The sequence below is a fragment of the Lithobates pipiens genome, unplaced genomic scaffold (genome assembly GCF_037356315.1).
Source record: "Lithobates pipiens isolate NorthernLeopardFrog02 unplaced genomic scaffold, aLitPip1_a1.2 Scaffold_3, whole genome shotgun sequence".
NCBI classification, from domain to species: Eukaryota; Metazoa; Chordata; class Amphibia; order Anura; family Ranidae; genus Lithobates; species Lithobates pipiens.
Window position 1 is genome coordinate 285,624,650 of NW_027507790.1, and position 17,626 is coordinate 285,642,275.

Sequence of the window (17,626 nt, forward strand, 5' to 3'; positions counted from 1 at the left end):
ATTTGAACTTGGGCCATCAGTGGCCTATACTGATTCATGATTGAGGCCTATATTGGGATAAGATTATGAGAGTTTAGGCTGACATTAGTGTTTTTGTCTTGTGTATTATCTTACAGAATATATGAATCACTTTAAGGACCCAGAATTCATGGCCAGTTTCATAGACAAATACAGGGAGATGAGGAATTTGTAGGAGGTGAAACACAGCTTATATTATAATAAACAAGCTAGGAGGTCAACGCTGGAGAAACATCTGGAATTTGTGAAGACTCGGGTCCCCGATGCAACCATCGTGTTCTTGGAAAAGAAAATTGGGATCTTGAGGAATATGTCCTGATATTAATAATGTTAACTAGATGTTATAAAAACAAATTCATGATTTAAAACAAAGAGATTTACATATCAATTGACAGTAGTGTCCAAAAATGTTTGGGACAAGAAGTCTTTTCTATTTATTAAGATTCAATTTGCAAGTCATGAGCTAAAAAATGTGTGTGATTGATGAAGCAAAAACTAAAACTTTGTCCCTTTTTTATACACAATATGAGCTCAGCCAGGAGGAGGGTCTGGAAAGTGGCAGCCAGGAGGAGGCCGTGCCCAGCGTCAGCCAGGAGGTGGGCGGGCTCAGCGTCAGCCAGGAGGCCGTGCCCAGCGTCAGCCAGGAGGAGGCCGCGCCCAGCGCCAGCCAGGAGGTGGGCGGGCCCAGCGTCAGCCAGGAGGAGGCCGTGCCCAGCGTCAGCCAGGAGGAGGCCGTGCCCAGGGAAGCAAGTGATGTCCTCAGAAGCCCCCCAATGCTGAAGAGGCCTAAAACTGCTATCTAGTCACTAGATTGATGAAACTGGAGGAGGGCAGACACCTCCTCTGTGAGGGATTTTTTGGTGAGGCCCTTCAGAAGGGGTTGAGGGGCCAGCTGACTGAGAACAGCCACATATGTGAACTCATCCTCCTCCTGCCAAAAGTCCACCACCAGAGCCACAGCCTCCAAGGAAGGCTGCAGGGAAGCGTGGTGGAAAGGCTGCAGTGAAGAGAAGAAAGTGATGACCTGGCTTCAGTCTGGTCTGAAAGAAGACATAGGCTGTTGTAGTACAACAGTCTGGGGACATATATGTCATCTGCTGCTGGTCCTGATCTCTGGGAGTCCTGGACCGGATCGGCCTCCAAATTATATGGACTCCTCAAGCTAACAATTTTATTTTCCACAGACTTGAGCCCTGGGGGGGCCAAAAGGCTTTATAAATTTCAAAAGTTTCTCCAGCGTTGCCTTCCTCTTTATTTTGTTACCCAAAATAAATGGAGATTTTATTTTCTGAAAATACATGCCTATGTGTTTTTCTACAAAAAAAGGACAGTTTGTGAGTAGGCAGGTACATTTCTAAAAGACAATGTCAAATTAACAAGGGACACCAACCTCCTTGAGGTTAACAAAACTAAATACAAGATAATAATGTTATTGTGGTAAATTGACAAAATAAAAAATAAAATTATATATGGAGATCACTAGAAAATAATTTTTAATAATCAAAAAAAAAAGGAGAACTTGATGAAATAAAAAAAAAAAAAAAAAAACTATAAAAATTAATTTTAAACATTATTATGGAGATCGGGCTTTTAAAAATGAAGAAAAGATTATTCATGAGATCATGAGAAATAATTAAGAAATAAGTTTGTGAGAACTCTGTGTGAATATCAGCAGCAAAACAACTTCATTATTCTAGCATTATAAAGAACAAATAATGCACTGCATTAAAAGATCACAGAATTTGCTGCATGAGGAACGTGCTATCTCCATTACGAATGCTAGTTTTACCACACCGATCGCTTCCATCTCATACTTGCTTCAGAGCATGCGTCGTTTTTGGTACATTGGAACAGCATACAGACAAGCGGTTTTCCCGGAAAAATATAGAACATGTACTCTTTCTAGGTAAGTTAGAATATTCGACGTAAAAAGTCCAATGGGGCATACACACGATCGGAATATACGATGAAAAGCTCCCGCCTGAGCGTCTGTGGGACATTCCACTCGTGTGTGTACACGGCATTACACTTAACAGTATGAGTGTAGGGGAAAAAATCCCTTGTCAACAACCCCCTAAGCATCCACTCATGTCCGCTGTGTCAATCCCCCTAGGTGCGTAGGGCATTGTCACATCTGTAGGATATGTGGACTCTTACTTCCACCTGCATAGGACTCGTTAGGGTAGAATAGTGTCAGGGACTTGCTTTTGATTCACAGTGGTATCAGATTCTAACCATATAACCCACACCATGTTACATTTTTTGGGATAGCCCCTGCATGTGTAGGTTTCGTTATACAACAGGATGATGAAATTGGCCAATGACCTCCACATATTGAGAGTAGGTGCAGAAGAGTCTCTCCGCCTGAGTACAAGGCTCTTCTGAGCTTAAAACAGAAGCAAACTGAGCAACGTGCAAACAGTTCTTGATGGGGCCAGGGCCTCTACCAGCCCTAAAATACAGACATCCGCCATCTGGGGTATAGATTCAGTAGTTAAACTGGTGATAAAGTGAGAACATTGGTCCAAATGACCCGCAATAAAAGGGAGGACCAAATCATGTGTAAGTAATTGGCAGTTTGGCAATGCCAACAGCATGGTGGGCAATCTGGGTAGATTTTCGCCTTACGTTTCCATACAAGGGCAAGTCATATTCATTTTCCACCTTCTCAGATCGAAAAGCATTGCTTAAACACCTGGGCTTCATATCCACCTCACCACCAACAACACCAGGCTCCCACACCACCTCTGCCCCTGGAAGGGGTGGCGGCAATGGAGACCCTCCGGTTTCACCATTATGGCAATTCACCAGAAGCCGGACACGTCATCAGTCCAGACCACCCTGAAAATCGATAGGAAATTGTACCTTTATTCCCCTCTACAGAGAGGTCTTATGCCGCGTACACACGAGCGGACTTTTCAACATCCAAAGTCCGAAGGACCGAGTCCGTCAGACTATCCGATCGTGTGTGGGCTGCAACGGACTTTTGATTCACCAAAGTCTGACGGACTTTAGAATATGGAACATGCTTCAAATTTTCCGGAAGGAACTCCGCCGGACCCGGTCCCCTTCGAAAACTCCGCTCGTGTGTATGCGACTCCGACGGACTAAAACCGACGCTAGGGCAGCTATTGGCTACTGGCTATGAACTTCCTTATTCGAGTCGGGTCGTACGTCATCACGTTCGAATCCGTCGGAGTTTAGTGTGATTGTGTGTGGCCAAGTCCGTTCGGCCGAAAAGTCTGTCAGAACTCCGTCGGAATTCCAGCAGAACTCCGACGGAACTCCTTTGGAAGTCTGTCGGACTTAAGTCCGCTTGTGTGTACGGGGCATTAGTCAGCCTTGTTCCTGGGTTCCTCGAACAGACTTGTTAAACACATTTACAGTTAATATAGGAGTGTACGTTATGGTAACGGTTCAGGGATTGTTGTTTGCCTGTTGTTTCATATTAATGGAAGCTGAGATTTGTTGTGCCTGTCACTAGATGGCTCTAGTCTATCACTGCAGCTCCCACAGTCTTTATTTTTTATGGTCACAACCTTGAACTGTTCCAAAGCTCAAGTATTTGTTCAACAAAATAATATGATTAATGCACCGCTCGGATTGGGTTGGTAAGCCATCCACCTCACTCCCAATCCGAACCCCCCCCCCCCCGCCCTCCTCACATATATTATTTTGGGAGGCAGCGGTTTTAGAAATCCTAGGCCCCCAACCCGAGGCCTGCAACCATTTGTTGCCTACTTGATATTTTAGACAAGTCAATCGTCCTTTTATGTGTAATGTATTTTCTAATGTTACCTATGAGACGCAATAAAGATTTCTTCTCCTGGTCCTTCCCCTCCCCCGAGTATCTAATCTCTTTTTTTCTCTCCTGCTTTCTTACCCCACTTTCTGCATTCCGTCCGGACATCCTCAAATGTCGGCCTCTACGAGATGGAACATTCAACTCAGTCATAGATGGAAAGGTAAGAGTTCTTCACCCCAACATGAACCATGGCTAGCTCACAAACGCAAAGACCCATCAAACTCCTATCCCACAATGTTCAAGGCCTTATTTCCCCAGTTAAACGGTGTAAAGCCTTTAGCTACTTTCACTCGGTGGGAGCTGAGATGGTGTTTCTCCAGGAAACCCACTTTCCATTCTCCTATAAACTCAGAAGCACTGGCAACAGCATTATTGTCGCAGACCCTTACTGAGTGGGCAAAACTATTGCACCGTCAATTGGGAGAAGCAGCAGTCTCCTCCAGTCTGCGTAGAACTAGCAGACCAGTTGGTGCACAGCCTTAAATATGTCTGATGCGGCCCTGGATACACTTCCCCTGCTCTCCGGAGCATCGGTATCAGCAGTGGTGCTGCGGCGCCTCATCTGGCTGAAATGCTGGTCTGCGGACCAGGCATCTAAAAAAGCCTTGACGGATTTTCCCTTCTGTCACGTACCTTAACCACTTACAGACCGGACCATTTTGCTGGTCAAAGACCAGACCACTTTTTGCGATTCGGCACTGCGTCGCTTTAACTGACAATTGCGCGGTCATGCGACTTGGCTCCCAAACAAAATTGACGTCCTTTTTTTCCCACAAATAGAGCTTTCTTTTGGTGGTATTTGATCACCTCTGCGATTTTTATTTTTTGCGCTATAAACAAAAATAGAGCGACAATTTTGAAAAAAACGCATTATTTTTTACTTTTTGTTATAATAAATATCCCCCAAAAATATATAAAAAAACATTTTTTTCCCTCAGTTTAGGCCGATACGTATTCTTCTACATATTTTTGGTAAAAAAAATCACAATAAGCGATTATTGATTGGTTTGCGCAAAAGTTATAGCGTTTACAAAATAGGGATAGTTTTATAGCATTTTTATTAATAATTTTTTATTTTTTACTAGTAATGGCGGCGATCTGCGATTTTTATTGTGACTGCGACATTGTGGGGGACCCATCTGGCATTTTTGACACATTTTTGGGACCATTGTCATTTATACAGTAATCACTGCTATATAAATGCAGTGATTCCTTTGTAAATGACACTGGCAGTGAAGGGGTTAACCAGTGGGTGGCAGTGTAGGGGTTAAGTGTTCCTAGGGGTGTGTTACTAACTGTGGGGGGGGTTGGGCCTTCATTTAGTGTACACTGATCTCTGCTCCAATCACATGGAGCAGAGTTTAGCGTCACTAGTTGCTAGGCAGAATGGAGAAATGTTGTTTATACAGCATTTCCTCCATTCGGCCGATCCGTGAGACGATCGCGTATGCCCGCGGCGATCGAGTCCGCGGGTCCCGCGACAGGACTCACGGGGGTCCCGACCAGCGCGGGAGCACGCCGGCGGCGGCGCGCTCCCGATGGCAGGGCGGCATCGAATATTGGACGTACCTGTACGCCAATATGCCTGCCCGTGCCATTCTGTCGACATACATCATCGTGCGCTGGTCGGGAAGTGGTTAAGGCAGAGCCCGGAATGCAGGGAAGGGCCTCTCGTAGACCTCTGACTCGGGAACCCCTGGTAGAGATGACAGGGGCTCGAGAGCACAAAGGAGCACAAGTGCCTGACTGGATGGCTGGTGTAGAGAGCAGGAAACCGTAGGTAGCAGGAAGGATACAACAGACTGCAGCGAAGTGTCTTGTAGACTGGCAGCAGGGTGCAGACAGCAAGCAGGATGCAGCGTGTGACAAGGAGGTGTCCTATAGTCCAGCAGCAGGATGCGGATAGCAGGCAGCACCGGCCGGATACAACGGACAGCAAGGAGGTGTCTTGTAGCCCAGTAACGTCGAAACATGGACCGGGCCACTGTCTCGGCCCTCCTGTCGGTAGGGTCCTTAAATGCAGGAGTCCCTTCTACCGGGATCGTGGTTGCTTTGTTTAACCTGGATACTGGGGGGGTCTACGACCGAAGGAGCCAACCATTTTTTAAGGAGGCTCTCTTCAAAGGGGTACCGCACCGCCATTCTTTTTGGGACTGAAAAGGTCCTTTGCGGGCTTCCCCATTCCTTGTATATGAACTTATCAAAATAAGTCAGATACGGAAACACCTTAGATGTATGGGCTGGCTTACAGGACCCAAAAGGGAACCAACACCTCAGCAGAGGATCCTGCTGCACCCTGTATTTTCAATCACCGCGGGGCCTGAGTCTGAATCAGAGCTCTCCCCGGAGGACTGGGAGGGTAGGGGCCATTTTTACCCCCTTAGCGCCCGCACACCGCCTTCACCCTGGCAACGAACATTTCAAGGACCACCGACTGAGCCAGTTGCAATTGCAGGGAGGTCTGGGGAAGAAACGCCAGCTTCTGACGCCATGCTGACCCACCCTGTCTGCCACCCTTGGGGACTTAGCACAAGGTGCTCAATCCCACCCTCCTAGATGCTAACAGACTTAGGGGCCCGACCACAGGACTCACCACCCTGACCGAGTGCTGCGCCGTGCTGTCGCTGATCCCTGTGTCAGCTCACAACAAAAAATGCGCTGTTCTGAGGCACAGGAACCAGCGCTACGGAGAAAAGGCTACAGAGAGAGGCTACAAGAAAATGGCCGCCGGCCATGCTTGTATAGTAAAAAATACAGGGAAAATGGCCGCTGGGCTCCGAGAAAATGGCTGACGACCATGCTTCTCACAGAGGCTAACAGAAAATGGCAGACGATCATGCTCTACAGAGACTATACAGAAAATGGGGGCGGCCAGCGATATGGTGGCAGCACATGCAGAGCCCAGACACCAGCAGAGAGACAGATGACAGCACACGGACACAGACAGCCAGCGCAGCCCCCAGTTAAGGATCAGAGCCCCCCGGCCCAGGTACATACACCGCACTACAGCCCAGTCATGCAGCATCCCCCACGGGGGGGGGGGGGAAGACAGGGAGAGAAGGGAGAAGAGGGACCCCCCATATCGACCTCCCAGGGAATTCCCAGCTGCTCTGTTCTGCCAAGGCAGGGAGAGCTGTAATTACCATCTGGACGAGATGGAGGCATCCCATCACAGACACACACCCGAGCAGTACGGGGTGGCTGCTGGCCATGGCACACTGTGACAGACATCTGTAGTCTGGTCATATGTGTGCCCCGGAGTATGTAGCTCACCGGCCGCCCCTGGAGCCTGAGGGGCATGTCGTGGCCAACCCAGCACATAGCTAGGGCCTGCACACACTCGATGGCCAGGCTGGGGAGATTACAAGGATCTATATTATCCAGCCTGTCACTCAGCCGGCTGTTGATAGAAGATCACAGGATCAATATCTTGCGCAAAAAGGAAAAATCCAGAAAAAAATCCCCAGGACTGAAGGTCCCGGCAGGAAGCCTAGGTCCTTCTCCTTCACTAGGCAGAAAAAAAACTGAGCTGAAGGAAGCAGGCTGAGGGGTTATAGCCAGAGGGACCGCCCCCTGGGCGGAACAGTACAGTTCTGTTGTTTTTCACATGTATTACATGCTCTGCCTAGTCCTCTCCTAAAGGTGGCGTAATAACCCTACAGTCAAGATTAATGGAGCTGTGTGCATCAATGAACGAAAACTGCATTTTGTATTTACTCGGGTTATCTTTGTTTGATGATCTGAGTCATTTAAGTGTGACAAATATGCAAAAAAAATCAGAAAGAGGGCAAATACTTTCTCACAACATTGTGTATATATTGTGCTGGTGCAAATGATTCACAGTTCCACTCGCGCTCCCCTCTCAGTTCCACACTCACCGGAAAGCTGTACCCCTGCAGGGGTAAATTGTATTCAAGCAGAGTTGCCTCTGATCTTGGTGCCAATAGAATAACCTCTTTCTCGGGGTGTTGCAATGCAGTGTATTCACATATGGATAGATGGGAAAGATTGATACTTATAGCGTGAATCAGTAAAAATGTGTTTTATTCAAATTAGTATCTTTAAAAACATGCACTGTGTTGCAGCCGTAGATCTGGGACAGCGCATGTTCCACAGACCGAGATGACAAAAACTGGAAGCTCCTCCTAATGACTTTCTTCTGGCGGTGGCAGATTCCTTCTCCGGATCGCAGGTTGCACGGGAAAGCCGGGAGAAGCACCAGAGGGCGGCGGGAGGGGGAGGTGTCTACTCCTGTGCCTGTAGGAATGATCCAGCGACTGAACAGCTTATATGATTGTTCTTATGGTGTAGGGCAGGGATAGGCAATTAGCGGACCTCCAGCTGTTGCTAAATTACAAGTCCCATCATGCCTCTGGGTGTCATGCTTGTGGCTCTAAGAGTCCTGCTATGCCTCATGGGAATTGTAGTTCTGCAACAGCTGGAGGTCCGCTAATTGCATATCCCTGGTGCAGGGAGTCACTGGCTGTAATAGAAGATATCGGAATGATGCATGTAGCTGCAGGCATCATTCAGATTTCACCACTGAAAGCCCAGGGCGTCATATGACTGCTTGCGGTATAGAAGTGGTTAAAGAAAAGTAGATTTATTTTTATGTACCTCTAAAATCTTCTTTTTTTTGGAGTACATGACACAGGACCTGCACCTCTTTGACTATGGTCCTAACATTGCTTGCCACAGACCTGAGGTTTGCATGATAGAAGGGATTATATAAGGGAATGCCTGAAGCTTCAAGGGGCTTTGCCAGTATCTAATCATCGGAAGGTGCGGCATATAACCCCTTTGTTATGATGTGAAGACCCGCTGTCATGGTTATGCAATAGTTTGTCTGCTTACTTGTTCCCATGTGTTCATGTAGAGACCAGCCGACCCTCACCTGTCTGCTTTTGTAATCCATCCTCTGGCATGGCTCCACCCTAGCTCCTATCAGAGAGCTCTATATTAACCTGTGCACTGCAGGCCAACCCTGCTGATCAACCTTTGTGTATTAGCTTCCTGTTACCTGCCGTGCGCTCTGCTGTTATTCCGTTACCGACTTTGGCGTGTCCTTGACTATCTCTGTTTGCCTGTGATCCTGACCTTTTGGCGTGTCCCTGACTATTCCTGTCTGCTTGTGGCCCCGACCTTGGCTTTGTCCCTCACCATCCCTGTCCTCCTGTTGCCTGCTGTGGGTGTGAGCTGGGGGACCCTGGGGGTTGCGACCTGGAGCCAGTTGCAGCCAAGTCCATCCTCACCACTCAAGGCTCTGGTGAACACCTGCTGGCTCTTAGACTCCGCGCCCCAGGGAATCTTACGCTCTAACCCCAGTGGGATCTGTCTCCCGTCTGCAGCAGTCAGCCGTAGGGTCCACAACCTTGCGGTGCACTCCTGATCCCTACGGGGTGCATCTGTCACCTCGCCTCAAGGTGACCTGACACCCGCATCCAGTACTGTACTACACAAAAAAAGGATTTTAAAGGCACATCCCTATGGCTTTGTTGACCTAACTGACCAGTAATGAAGCACATCCCATGTGGAGCAGGCAGCTGAATCCTGTATAAATCTTCACTGCAGGGATGCCTTGTCCTCTTCTTGTCTCCGAACCTCCTGCAAACAAGGGCCTTATTACTTTGGGTCTCCGTGCTGAATTCAATAGAAAAGGTTCCTGATCAGGATCTGTTCCCTCCTCCTCCATTGAGAAAAGGTCTTTCATTGCTTTCACTGTCTATGGATGGGGTAGAAGGCCAGTAAGGCCAACTGCAGCTTAAACCAGATTTAATGGTATCTAAGCCAAAAATCTAAATTGTAATATATTGTAGTTTACGTGTCCTTAGATGTGGTAAATGCACTCGTTTTCTTTTTTTAGCTTTAAAAAACAAAAACAAAGAGCTGACTGCTTGGTTCCAAGACGGCAAACAATAGTAACCAATTCTCACGTTTGTTACTTTTGAGTTTCATTTAGTTAACATTATGTGTGTAAAGCATAGTCCAGTAGCTTCTGCCTTTTTATTTATTGACTTTAGAATAATTTTACTGTACTTTATTATCATTTTACTGTACTTTATTCCTAACACGAAGACAAACATGTTCAAATATGTGTAAAGTTTTATGAGTTGGTAAAACCTAAAAACAAAACAAGACACAGCGTTTTCCACAACATTTTTACTTGATATTGTTTTTTGTCAAACACAGTAAATTAATAATATCTACTAGTAAGAAGATCCTTTTTATAGGGGGGCAGACAATGCAAAGTAGCTGATAAATATTTTGAGAGAAAAAAAGACAATCAACATTTCAAAAAAAGAAATTGTATAGACAGCAAAGTGGATTAGGCTGTATTTGGAATAAACCCACAACACGAGAGAGATCCATAGTATGTACAGTGACCACCCAAAGACACAAGGTCCAAACTTCATGGTGTCCACTACAAGGGATAGAAAGACTACTACAGGAGAAGAGATCCATCTTCAAAACGAAGACAACCAAAGACAAGGTATGTTTGGATGGTCACCACCACTAGAAAGGTGCAGTTCTTTGGGGGGATCACCAAAATAATTATTTACAATCCTGCGGGTAACCACCAAGAAAAGAAAAGATCTGTATTCTCGGGTAACCACCAAGAAAAGAAAAGATCTGTATTCTCGGGTAACCACCAAGAAAAGAAAAGATCTGTATTCTCGGGTAACCACCACAGAAAAGAAAAGATCTGTATTCTCGGGTAACCACCAAGAAAAGAAAAGATCTGTATTCTCGGGTAACCACCAAGAAAAGAAAAGATCTGTATTCTCGGGTAACCACCACAGAAAAGAAAAGATCTGTATTCTCGGGTAACCACCAAGAAAAGAAAAGATCTGTATTCTCGGGTAACCACCAAGAAAAGAAAAGATCTGTATTCTCGGGTAACCACCAAGAAAAGAAAAGATCTGTATTCTCGGGTAACCACCACAGAAAAGAAAAGATCTGTATTCTCGGGTAACCACCAAGAAAAGAAAAGATCTGTATTCTCGGGTAACCACCAAGAAAAGAAAAGATCTGTATTCTCGGGTAACCACCAAGAAAAGAAAAGATCTGTATTCTCAGGTAACCACCACAGAAAATCTAAAGTTAGAAGTCTCCACAATATTGGATGACACCCACCAAACAAGACAAGATCATTTTTTTTAGTGGCGACTAGCAAAGAAGAGGGGATTGGTAATTGTCAGTAACCTCCTAATAAGGTGAATTTCAGAAACAGATTAACCGGTGAAGAAAACGAACAAAAAAAAGATTCCTTATGGATCACTAATAACATTATTGATGGAAGGGTTTCTACACCACGTTTCAAGTACCACACTTTTTGATTTTATAATATAACCCCTTTGTTTAAAATGTTCAGTGTATTTTTTACATTTTATGAACAATTCCTTGTTTGGCATTTACCAAAACAGCAAAATGGGGGTTCAATTTAACAGACTGCATAAGACTTTAACATTTTTTTTAAAGTATTCCAGGTGGTACTTTATCCTAGGTCCAGAAATCCAGCCATGCAAACAGCACTGCAAGAGGCACGTTCCATAAACCGCTGTCACCAACACAGAAGACATACTGTATGGCACCAGAGGGATATTTCATCACTGACCTTCAGGAGACACCAAATGAACTGTACATAGTGGCCACCACAGGATTTCCGGCATACAGGAAGTCTGTGTATAAAAGGATCTCTTACAGTTAAGTATATTAACTGACAAACTAGATCTGATCCCACTGGACTGTATCTACTACATGGTGACTTGTTGATGAAATGGATCAATACTCTACACTGCCTTTATTTTTTTGTAAAAGGAAATACACTTGAAATAAAAACACAAGGACCTAAGTGGAGCTTAACATAGTTATAATGTAGCCTGTAGTGTTTATTGTAAGCACAGTGGTGACTGAAGTACAGAAGACTTCAATAGGGTTGCTTGGCCTACCCTTAAAGTCTTCTTGTTGCCAAAGCCATGGAGGCCATTCAACCATCAAATAAATATAGCCTATTGGGTTAGAAGGAATCGAGCACATGAGTGATGAAATTGGTCCCTTGTCTTCAGTGATAAAAGTCTAGGTTGTTTTTCTTTTGGCGTAATGTTCTAAGACATTTTTAATTGAAATAAAGTATTTTATAGAGTCTGTACTTCAGCCACTACACCTAGTTACCAGCAAACTTGGATATTTATTGTTCTTTTCTTTTAGTGTATTTCCTCATAAATTGAACATACTGTTTTTAAAATTCATGGCTTTAAGACCTGTTTGCTAATAAGTTAAATAAATTAGATTAGGAATATAATAATGTTAATGTAACTTTTTAAGCCACTTATTAGAGAAAACACTGGGGATGGAAGCCAACTCAGCTATGGTACTGATAATATGAGTTGTATACTAGATGTAATCAATCGACATTTTGGATTAGTTGTAAGATCTTGATATGGAAAGGTGTGCCCAGGTCCCTGGACTCTGCAGGCAAAATGTAGTTTGATAGTCTGTTGAAATAATAAAGAAACGTGGGGATTTCACATGAAAAATGTTGTTACCGATGATACCCCAAGAAGTTGGAATGACTCTAGAAGAGGAACCTTTCTTTTGTGGAGCTCAACTAAACATAATTCTTTAAATTAACATATTAAAAAGTTTCTGCTGAAGGCACTCAACATGAAATGTATTGCCACAGTCCAGTCCTTTAGTCAGTCATTTTCTAATAAGACCTGGCATGATGTGAAATTACCTGGCTAAGAAGAAAGTGGGTATAAGACTTCTATATGACAAGAAATAAAGCTTGTCTCAGTATGCAATCAATGGGCAATTATCTGTAAAGCCAACTGGATACAAATCCTCATGTGGTATGGGGCCAACTGACAACTTTAAACGGTCATGACAACTGCTGGCCAAATAGTCTACAACAGTCTTGGGACATAATGGTAACTTGAAGGCATTTGTCATGGACGCCAACATGATACACAACCCTTTTTGAACTGACTGGGAAAGACTTGAAGTCTAGTTTTTGTTGGAAAGATCTTCACAAGAGGACAACAGGCCATGGAAACAAAATCAACAGGATACAGGTCCTCCACATTCCTTGGTAAAGATCTTATTATGGAAACTAGAAAAGTTATGTAAATGTACAAAGGTTCTCGAGAACTGCAAGGCTTTAAAGTATGTAAAAGTAGAGAATCAATGACTTAGGACACTATAATTCTGTCACAATGCTGGACTGTTGAGTGACATGGTATGAGACGTAGTGAAAGACTGACCACACAAACAACTGTAATATTTAGCTGATCTATTTGTTAAGATAAAGCCTTTTTGCCAGTTATCAGAAAACCCATCTGCAAGCTACTCTGACCATGAATATGGAATATGTAGGGCAAGGTTAAGTAACAAGAATCAGTAAGCACTTTATACATATATGTTCACACTTCAGTTGTGAGATGAGGAACAACCTGGGCTAAGTGTGCTAAAAATGTAAAACCAAGTGTATGGCTGCTTGTACAGCTGAGATAACATTTTGAGAACTGAACCCCACCAGAGGAACCAGGGGGTTGAAGCTCCACCACAGTGTTAGCCCAAGGCTTAAAAAGTTAAACTGGATTCATGAGGACAAAAGGGAGAATGGAAGATTTAGCTATGTTTCTTTACTGGTACTAGGCAACCTCCATTCCCAGCTTCATCATATACCATGATTCCCCCCACATGCTTGTTCTAAAATTTCAGACCGACCCTCTTTTCCGGGGGGGAAAAAAAAATGTAGTTGTTTTTCCTTTTCAACTCATTGCTATCCCACCCTACCCCAGCCAAATGCCCAATTCACTGTTCGTCCTCCCCGTAAACGTCATTCTGCTTGCGTTTCATGTTCTCGAAGTCAAAGTCTGTTCCAGTCATTCTCTTGTAGATGTCCTTGATGTCATTGCATGTAGTCTCAAAATGTGTGGTGGCATCATAGGAACGTGAACAGAACACCTGCAGGACAGAAAAGGATATTCAATGAACAGTGGGGTAGACTTACTGTAAAGTGTAATTCTGCTTTAGAAAACCATTTCAGAGACCATGGATGACCAAGAAAGGTTATTTCAGATATAAAGGGACTTTTCTTGAGGCATCCACAATGATTTACTTTACTGTTACTTACCTGAACAAGTCCTATGGCAACATTTGATAGTAAGAAAGTCACAACTACTGTGTGTGTGGTTATCTTCCAACTTTTTCTGTCATTCAGTTTAAATTTTTTTGGAACAGGTGTAAAAAGAGATCAATTTAACCGCTTCCCATCCTTGGAATGCACCTGTACATCCTGAGATTAGAGCAGTAATATCTGGGCCATGGCTGCAGCCATAATCCAGATCATGTTTTGTTCAGCTGGCGATTCCCTACGATGTGAAGATGTAAAAGTGATCGAGTGGCTATACAGCAGAGAGGATTTTGTCACTTTTGGTTTTGGTTGGTTTGTTCAAAAGCCGTTACCAGCTTGTAAAGCATCTGATGAAACTGATCTTAATTTCATCAGACCCCAGATTTGTCACGGCTCGTGCTATCACAAGAGGTGTTGTGTATCCCTTGCGATAGCAATGAAGTTCAATAATAAAAAAAAAACTCCCCATGCTCAAATGCAAATGCCAATGCATACATAGGTCCTGCACACACATGTGAGGATTCACTGTGAAATATCAGAATGAAAGCAATAATTCTAGTATCAGACCTCTTAAACTGGTAACCTGTAAAGGCTTTTAAAGCAACACCTACGGATAATTTAATGTTCTACAATTTGTTGCCATTACGTGGTCTATGGTCCATGTTGGGTATCTATTTACTCTTTGCGTAACTCCATTTTATATTTTACCCAAAAACTGGGTATTATATTGGTCAATCAAGTTATGCACCACATCCCAAATTCTAAATGAAAAAATTGGGAGGTTTGGAGAGAGGGATTTTAACGTTACAAATTAGTAATATGGAAACAAAACATAATTTTAAATATATGAAAAAGATTTTTTTATTACAATCAAGGTTATAAAAAAACAAGTTATACATACATATCATATCATACATACGTCTTCAGGGGATGTGCGATATAACAATACATATACTATAATCTATAAAAAATACAAGTTAGGCCTTTTTCACACGGAGCGGATCAGTAAAGATCCGCCCCGTGATGAATCCGCTCGCTCAGCGGGGATCGCTCCGTTGTCCCACTGTGCGGGGACCGCCCTGTCAGCTCTCCGCTCTCCTCTATGGGGATCGGATGAGCACGGACCGTGTGTCCGTGTTCATCCGATCCGCTCTGCAGACGGACAGAAAAATAGGATTTTCCTCCGTCTGCAGAATCGGACAATTGCGGAGGCGGACAATAGCGGGTGTCTGCGGATGCTCATCCGCAGACACCCGCTATCCCATAGGGATGAATGTATGGCCCGTATTTCATCCGCAAGCGGATGGATGAAATACGGACATACCATTCGCATGTGTGAAAGGGGCCTAATACATACAAATAGACACATAGTAAAGTAGTTAAGGGTATTCTGTCAGACCGACTCCTCCAAAGTCAAGCTTCCCCCTGCCCTGTCCACCCACAACTCAGCCACAGCTCAAAGTTTCACACCTTCCTATAGGAACCCAACGGGGGCATTCCATGCAATCATAGAAGGCAGGAACAAACCAGGCTATAAACTACAAAAAAAAATTGCCTGGTTTGTTCCTGCCTTCTATGATTGCATGGAATGCCCCCGTTGGGTTCCTATAGGCAGGTGTGAAATTTTGAACTGTGGCTGAATTGTGGGTGAGCAGGGGGTAAGCTTGACTTTGGGGGAGTCGGTCTGACAGAATACCCTTAACTACTTTACTATGTGTCTATATGTATGTATAACTTGTGTTTTTTATAGATTATCGTATATGTATTGTCATATCGCACATCCCCTGAAGAAGCAAATAGCGAAACATGTCGGACTAGTGTGTAATAATCATCTTCTCAGATTTACCCATGACCCACCAAGATTGTATATACAAACCACTGTAAAATCTTGTGCATTGTTTCACCTGTATATTATATATGTTTTAACCTCGATTGTAATAAAAAATCTTTTTCATATATTTAAAAATTATTTTTTGTTTCCATATTACTAATTTGCACTGTTAAAATACCTCTCTCCAAACCTCGCATTTTTTTCATTGGGTATTATATTGCTTTTTTTATGCACTAAAATTCATAAAAGTGTATTTTTCATGAACATTTGCATTTGATAAACTGCTGTGAAAATTTCATGCAACATACAAAATTGTAACAACAACCAATTTATTCTCCAGGGCCTCTGCTTAAAAAAGATATATAATGTTTGGGGATGATAAGTTGTTTCACAGCAAAAAATGCAGATTTTTACATGTATGAGAGAGATGTCAGAACTGGCCCGTACTGGGGGTGGTTAGAGCGGAACATTACCCTAAAAGGGAAGTTCAAGTTTCAAGTTCCAGTCCCTCCTCTCCCACCTTCTGAGGTTTTTTTCTTTGGGGGGGTGGGGGGTGGGGTGAGCACCTACCTTGTTTTAGCAGGTATCCACTCCCACTTCTGCTCCAACCACCTAGGCAATCCGAGCAGAAGTCCTCCCCCCCCCCCCCCATTTGCTAACCTTCTGTGACATGTCACGGGTCCCAGGAGGCTGTGGTAGTATTCACAAAGTGCAGTGTGGCTCACACATATGCAGTGGGAAGCAGGCTGTGAAGTAGCAAGGAGTCACCGCTGTTTTTTTAGTATACATGCCTGCACCACGGACCCTAAGAACAGCAAAGACAAGGATGGTGCTTGATCCTAGAACAGGGAAATGTGATTTTTTTTTTTTTTTTTTTAAAGTATTTGTAGCTGCTGACTTTTATTTATTTAATTTTTTTGTTAAAACTGAAGATCCTCTTTAATGTAAACATTATAAATGTGTAAGGGCCGGTTCACACAGCGGGCGATGCGAGGCGACACGACTCGCCTCGCTCCCGCAAGTCGCCCCCGTTCTGTACAATGGAACCGTTCTGAGAGGAGCGACTCGAGTCGCTCCGACTCAGAAAAAAGGTTCCTGTACTACTTCTGGGCGACTTCGGGGGCGACTTGCATTGACTTCTATACAGAAGTCCTCTGCAAGTCGCCGCTGAGGTCGCCGCAGGTCGTGGCGAGGCAAGTCGGAGACGCCTCGCCACGCCTGCAGTGTGAACCGGCCCTTAGTGTTCTAAAAAACAAAAAAAACAAATGTTTATAAGTATAGTTTATAAATATATACATATATGAGGGCAGCCATATTGGCTTATTACTAGCAATGAGCGAATCTTCTTGGACATGTTTGGTGAACACAACCAAAAATCAGCAAATTTTAATGTTTCACCTTTAACTACTTGCCGACCAGCCGCCGCAGTTGTACTGCAGCAGAATGGCACGGCTGGGTGAATTCTATTGTTATGTAGCGTGCGCTTCACCCTGTGGCCATTAGGGGTGCGTGCTCGCCCCCCCAAGCCGATGCGAGTACCTGGCGGTCACGATAACTGCTGGGCTCCCGCGTTCGCTGCTGACACACGGAGAACCGAGATCTGTGTGTGTAAACACAGTTTTGGTTTTCTGAGGGGAGAAGTGACAGATCATCTGTTCATACATACCCCTTCCCTGCCAGTGACATTTTTACAGTAATCAATACATTTTTATAGCACTGATTGATGTATAAATGCCAATGGTCCCAAAAATGTGTCAAAATTGTCTGATGTGTCCGCCGTAATGTCGCAGTTACAATAAAAATCACAGATCGCCGCCATTACTAGTAAAAAAAA

General features: G+C 44.1%; 1 protein-coding gene across 2 annotated transcripts in view; it reads right to left on the bottom strand.

Annotated features, from left to right (window-relative positions):
• Positions 1-9,967: 9,967 nt before the first annotated feature.
• LOC143941223 (rab GDP dissociation inhibitor alpha) overlaps positions 9,968-17,626 on the bottom strand; it is a 46,648-nt gene continuing 38,989 nt past the window's right edge. For both annotated transcript variants that reach the window (XM_077463274.1, XM_077463273.1), the window contains exon 11: positions 9,968-13,792. In XM_077463274.1, the coding sequence (XP_077319400.1) occupies positions 13,640-13,792 (153 nt within the window). In that variant the 3' untranslated portion in view covers positions 9,968-13,639. The remainder of the gene's footprint in view (positions 13,793-17,626) is intronic.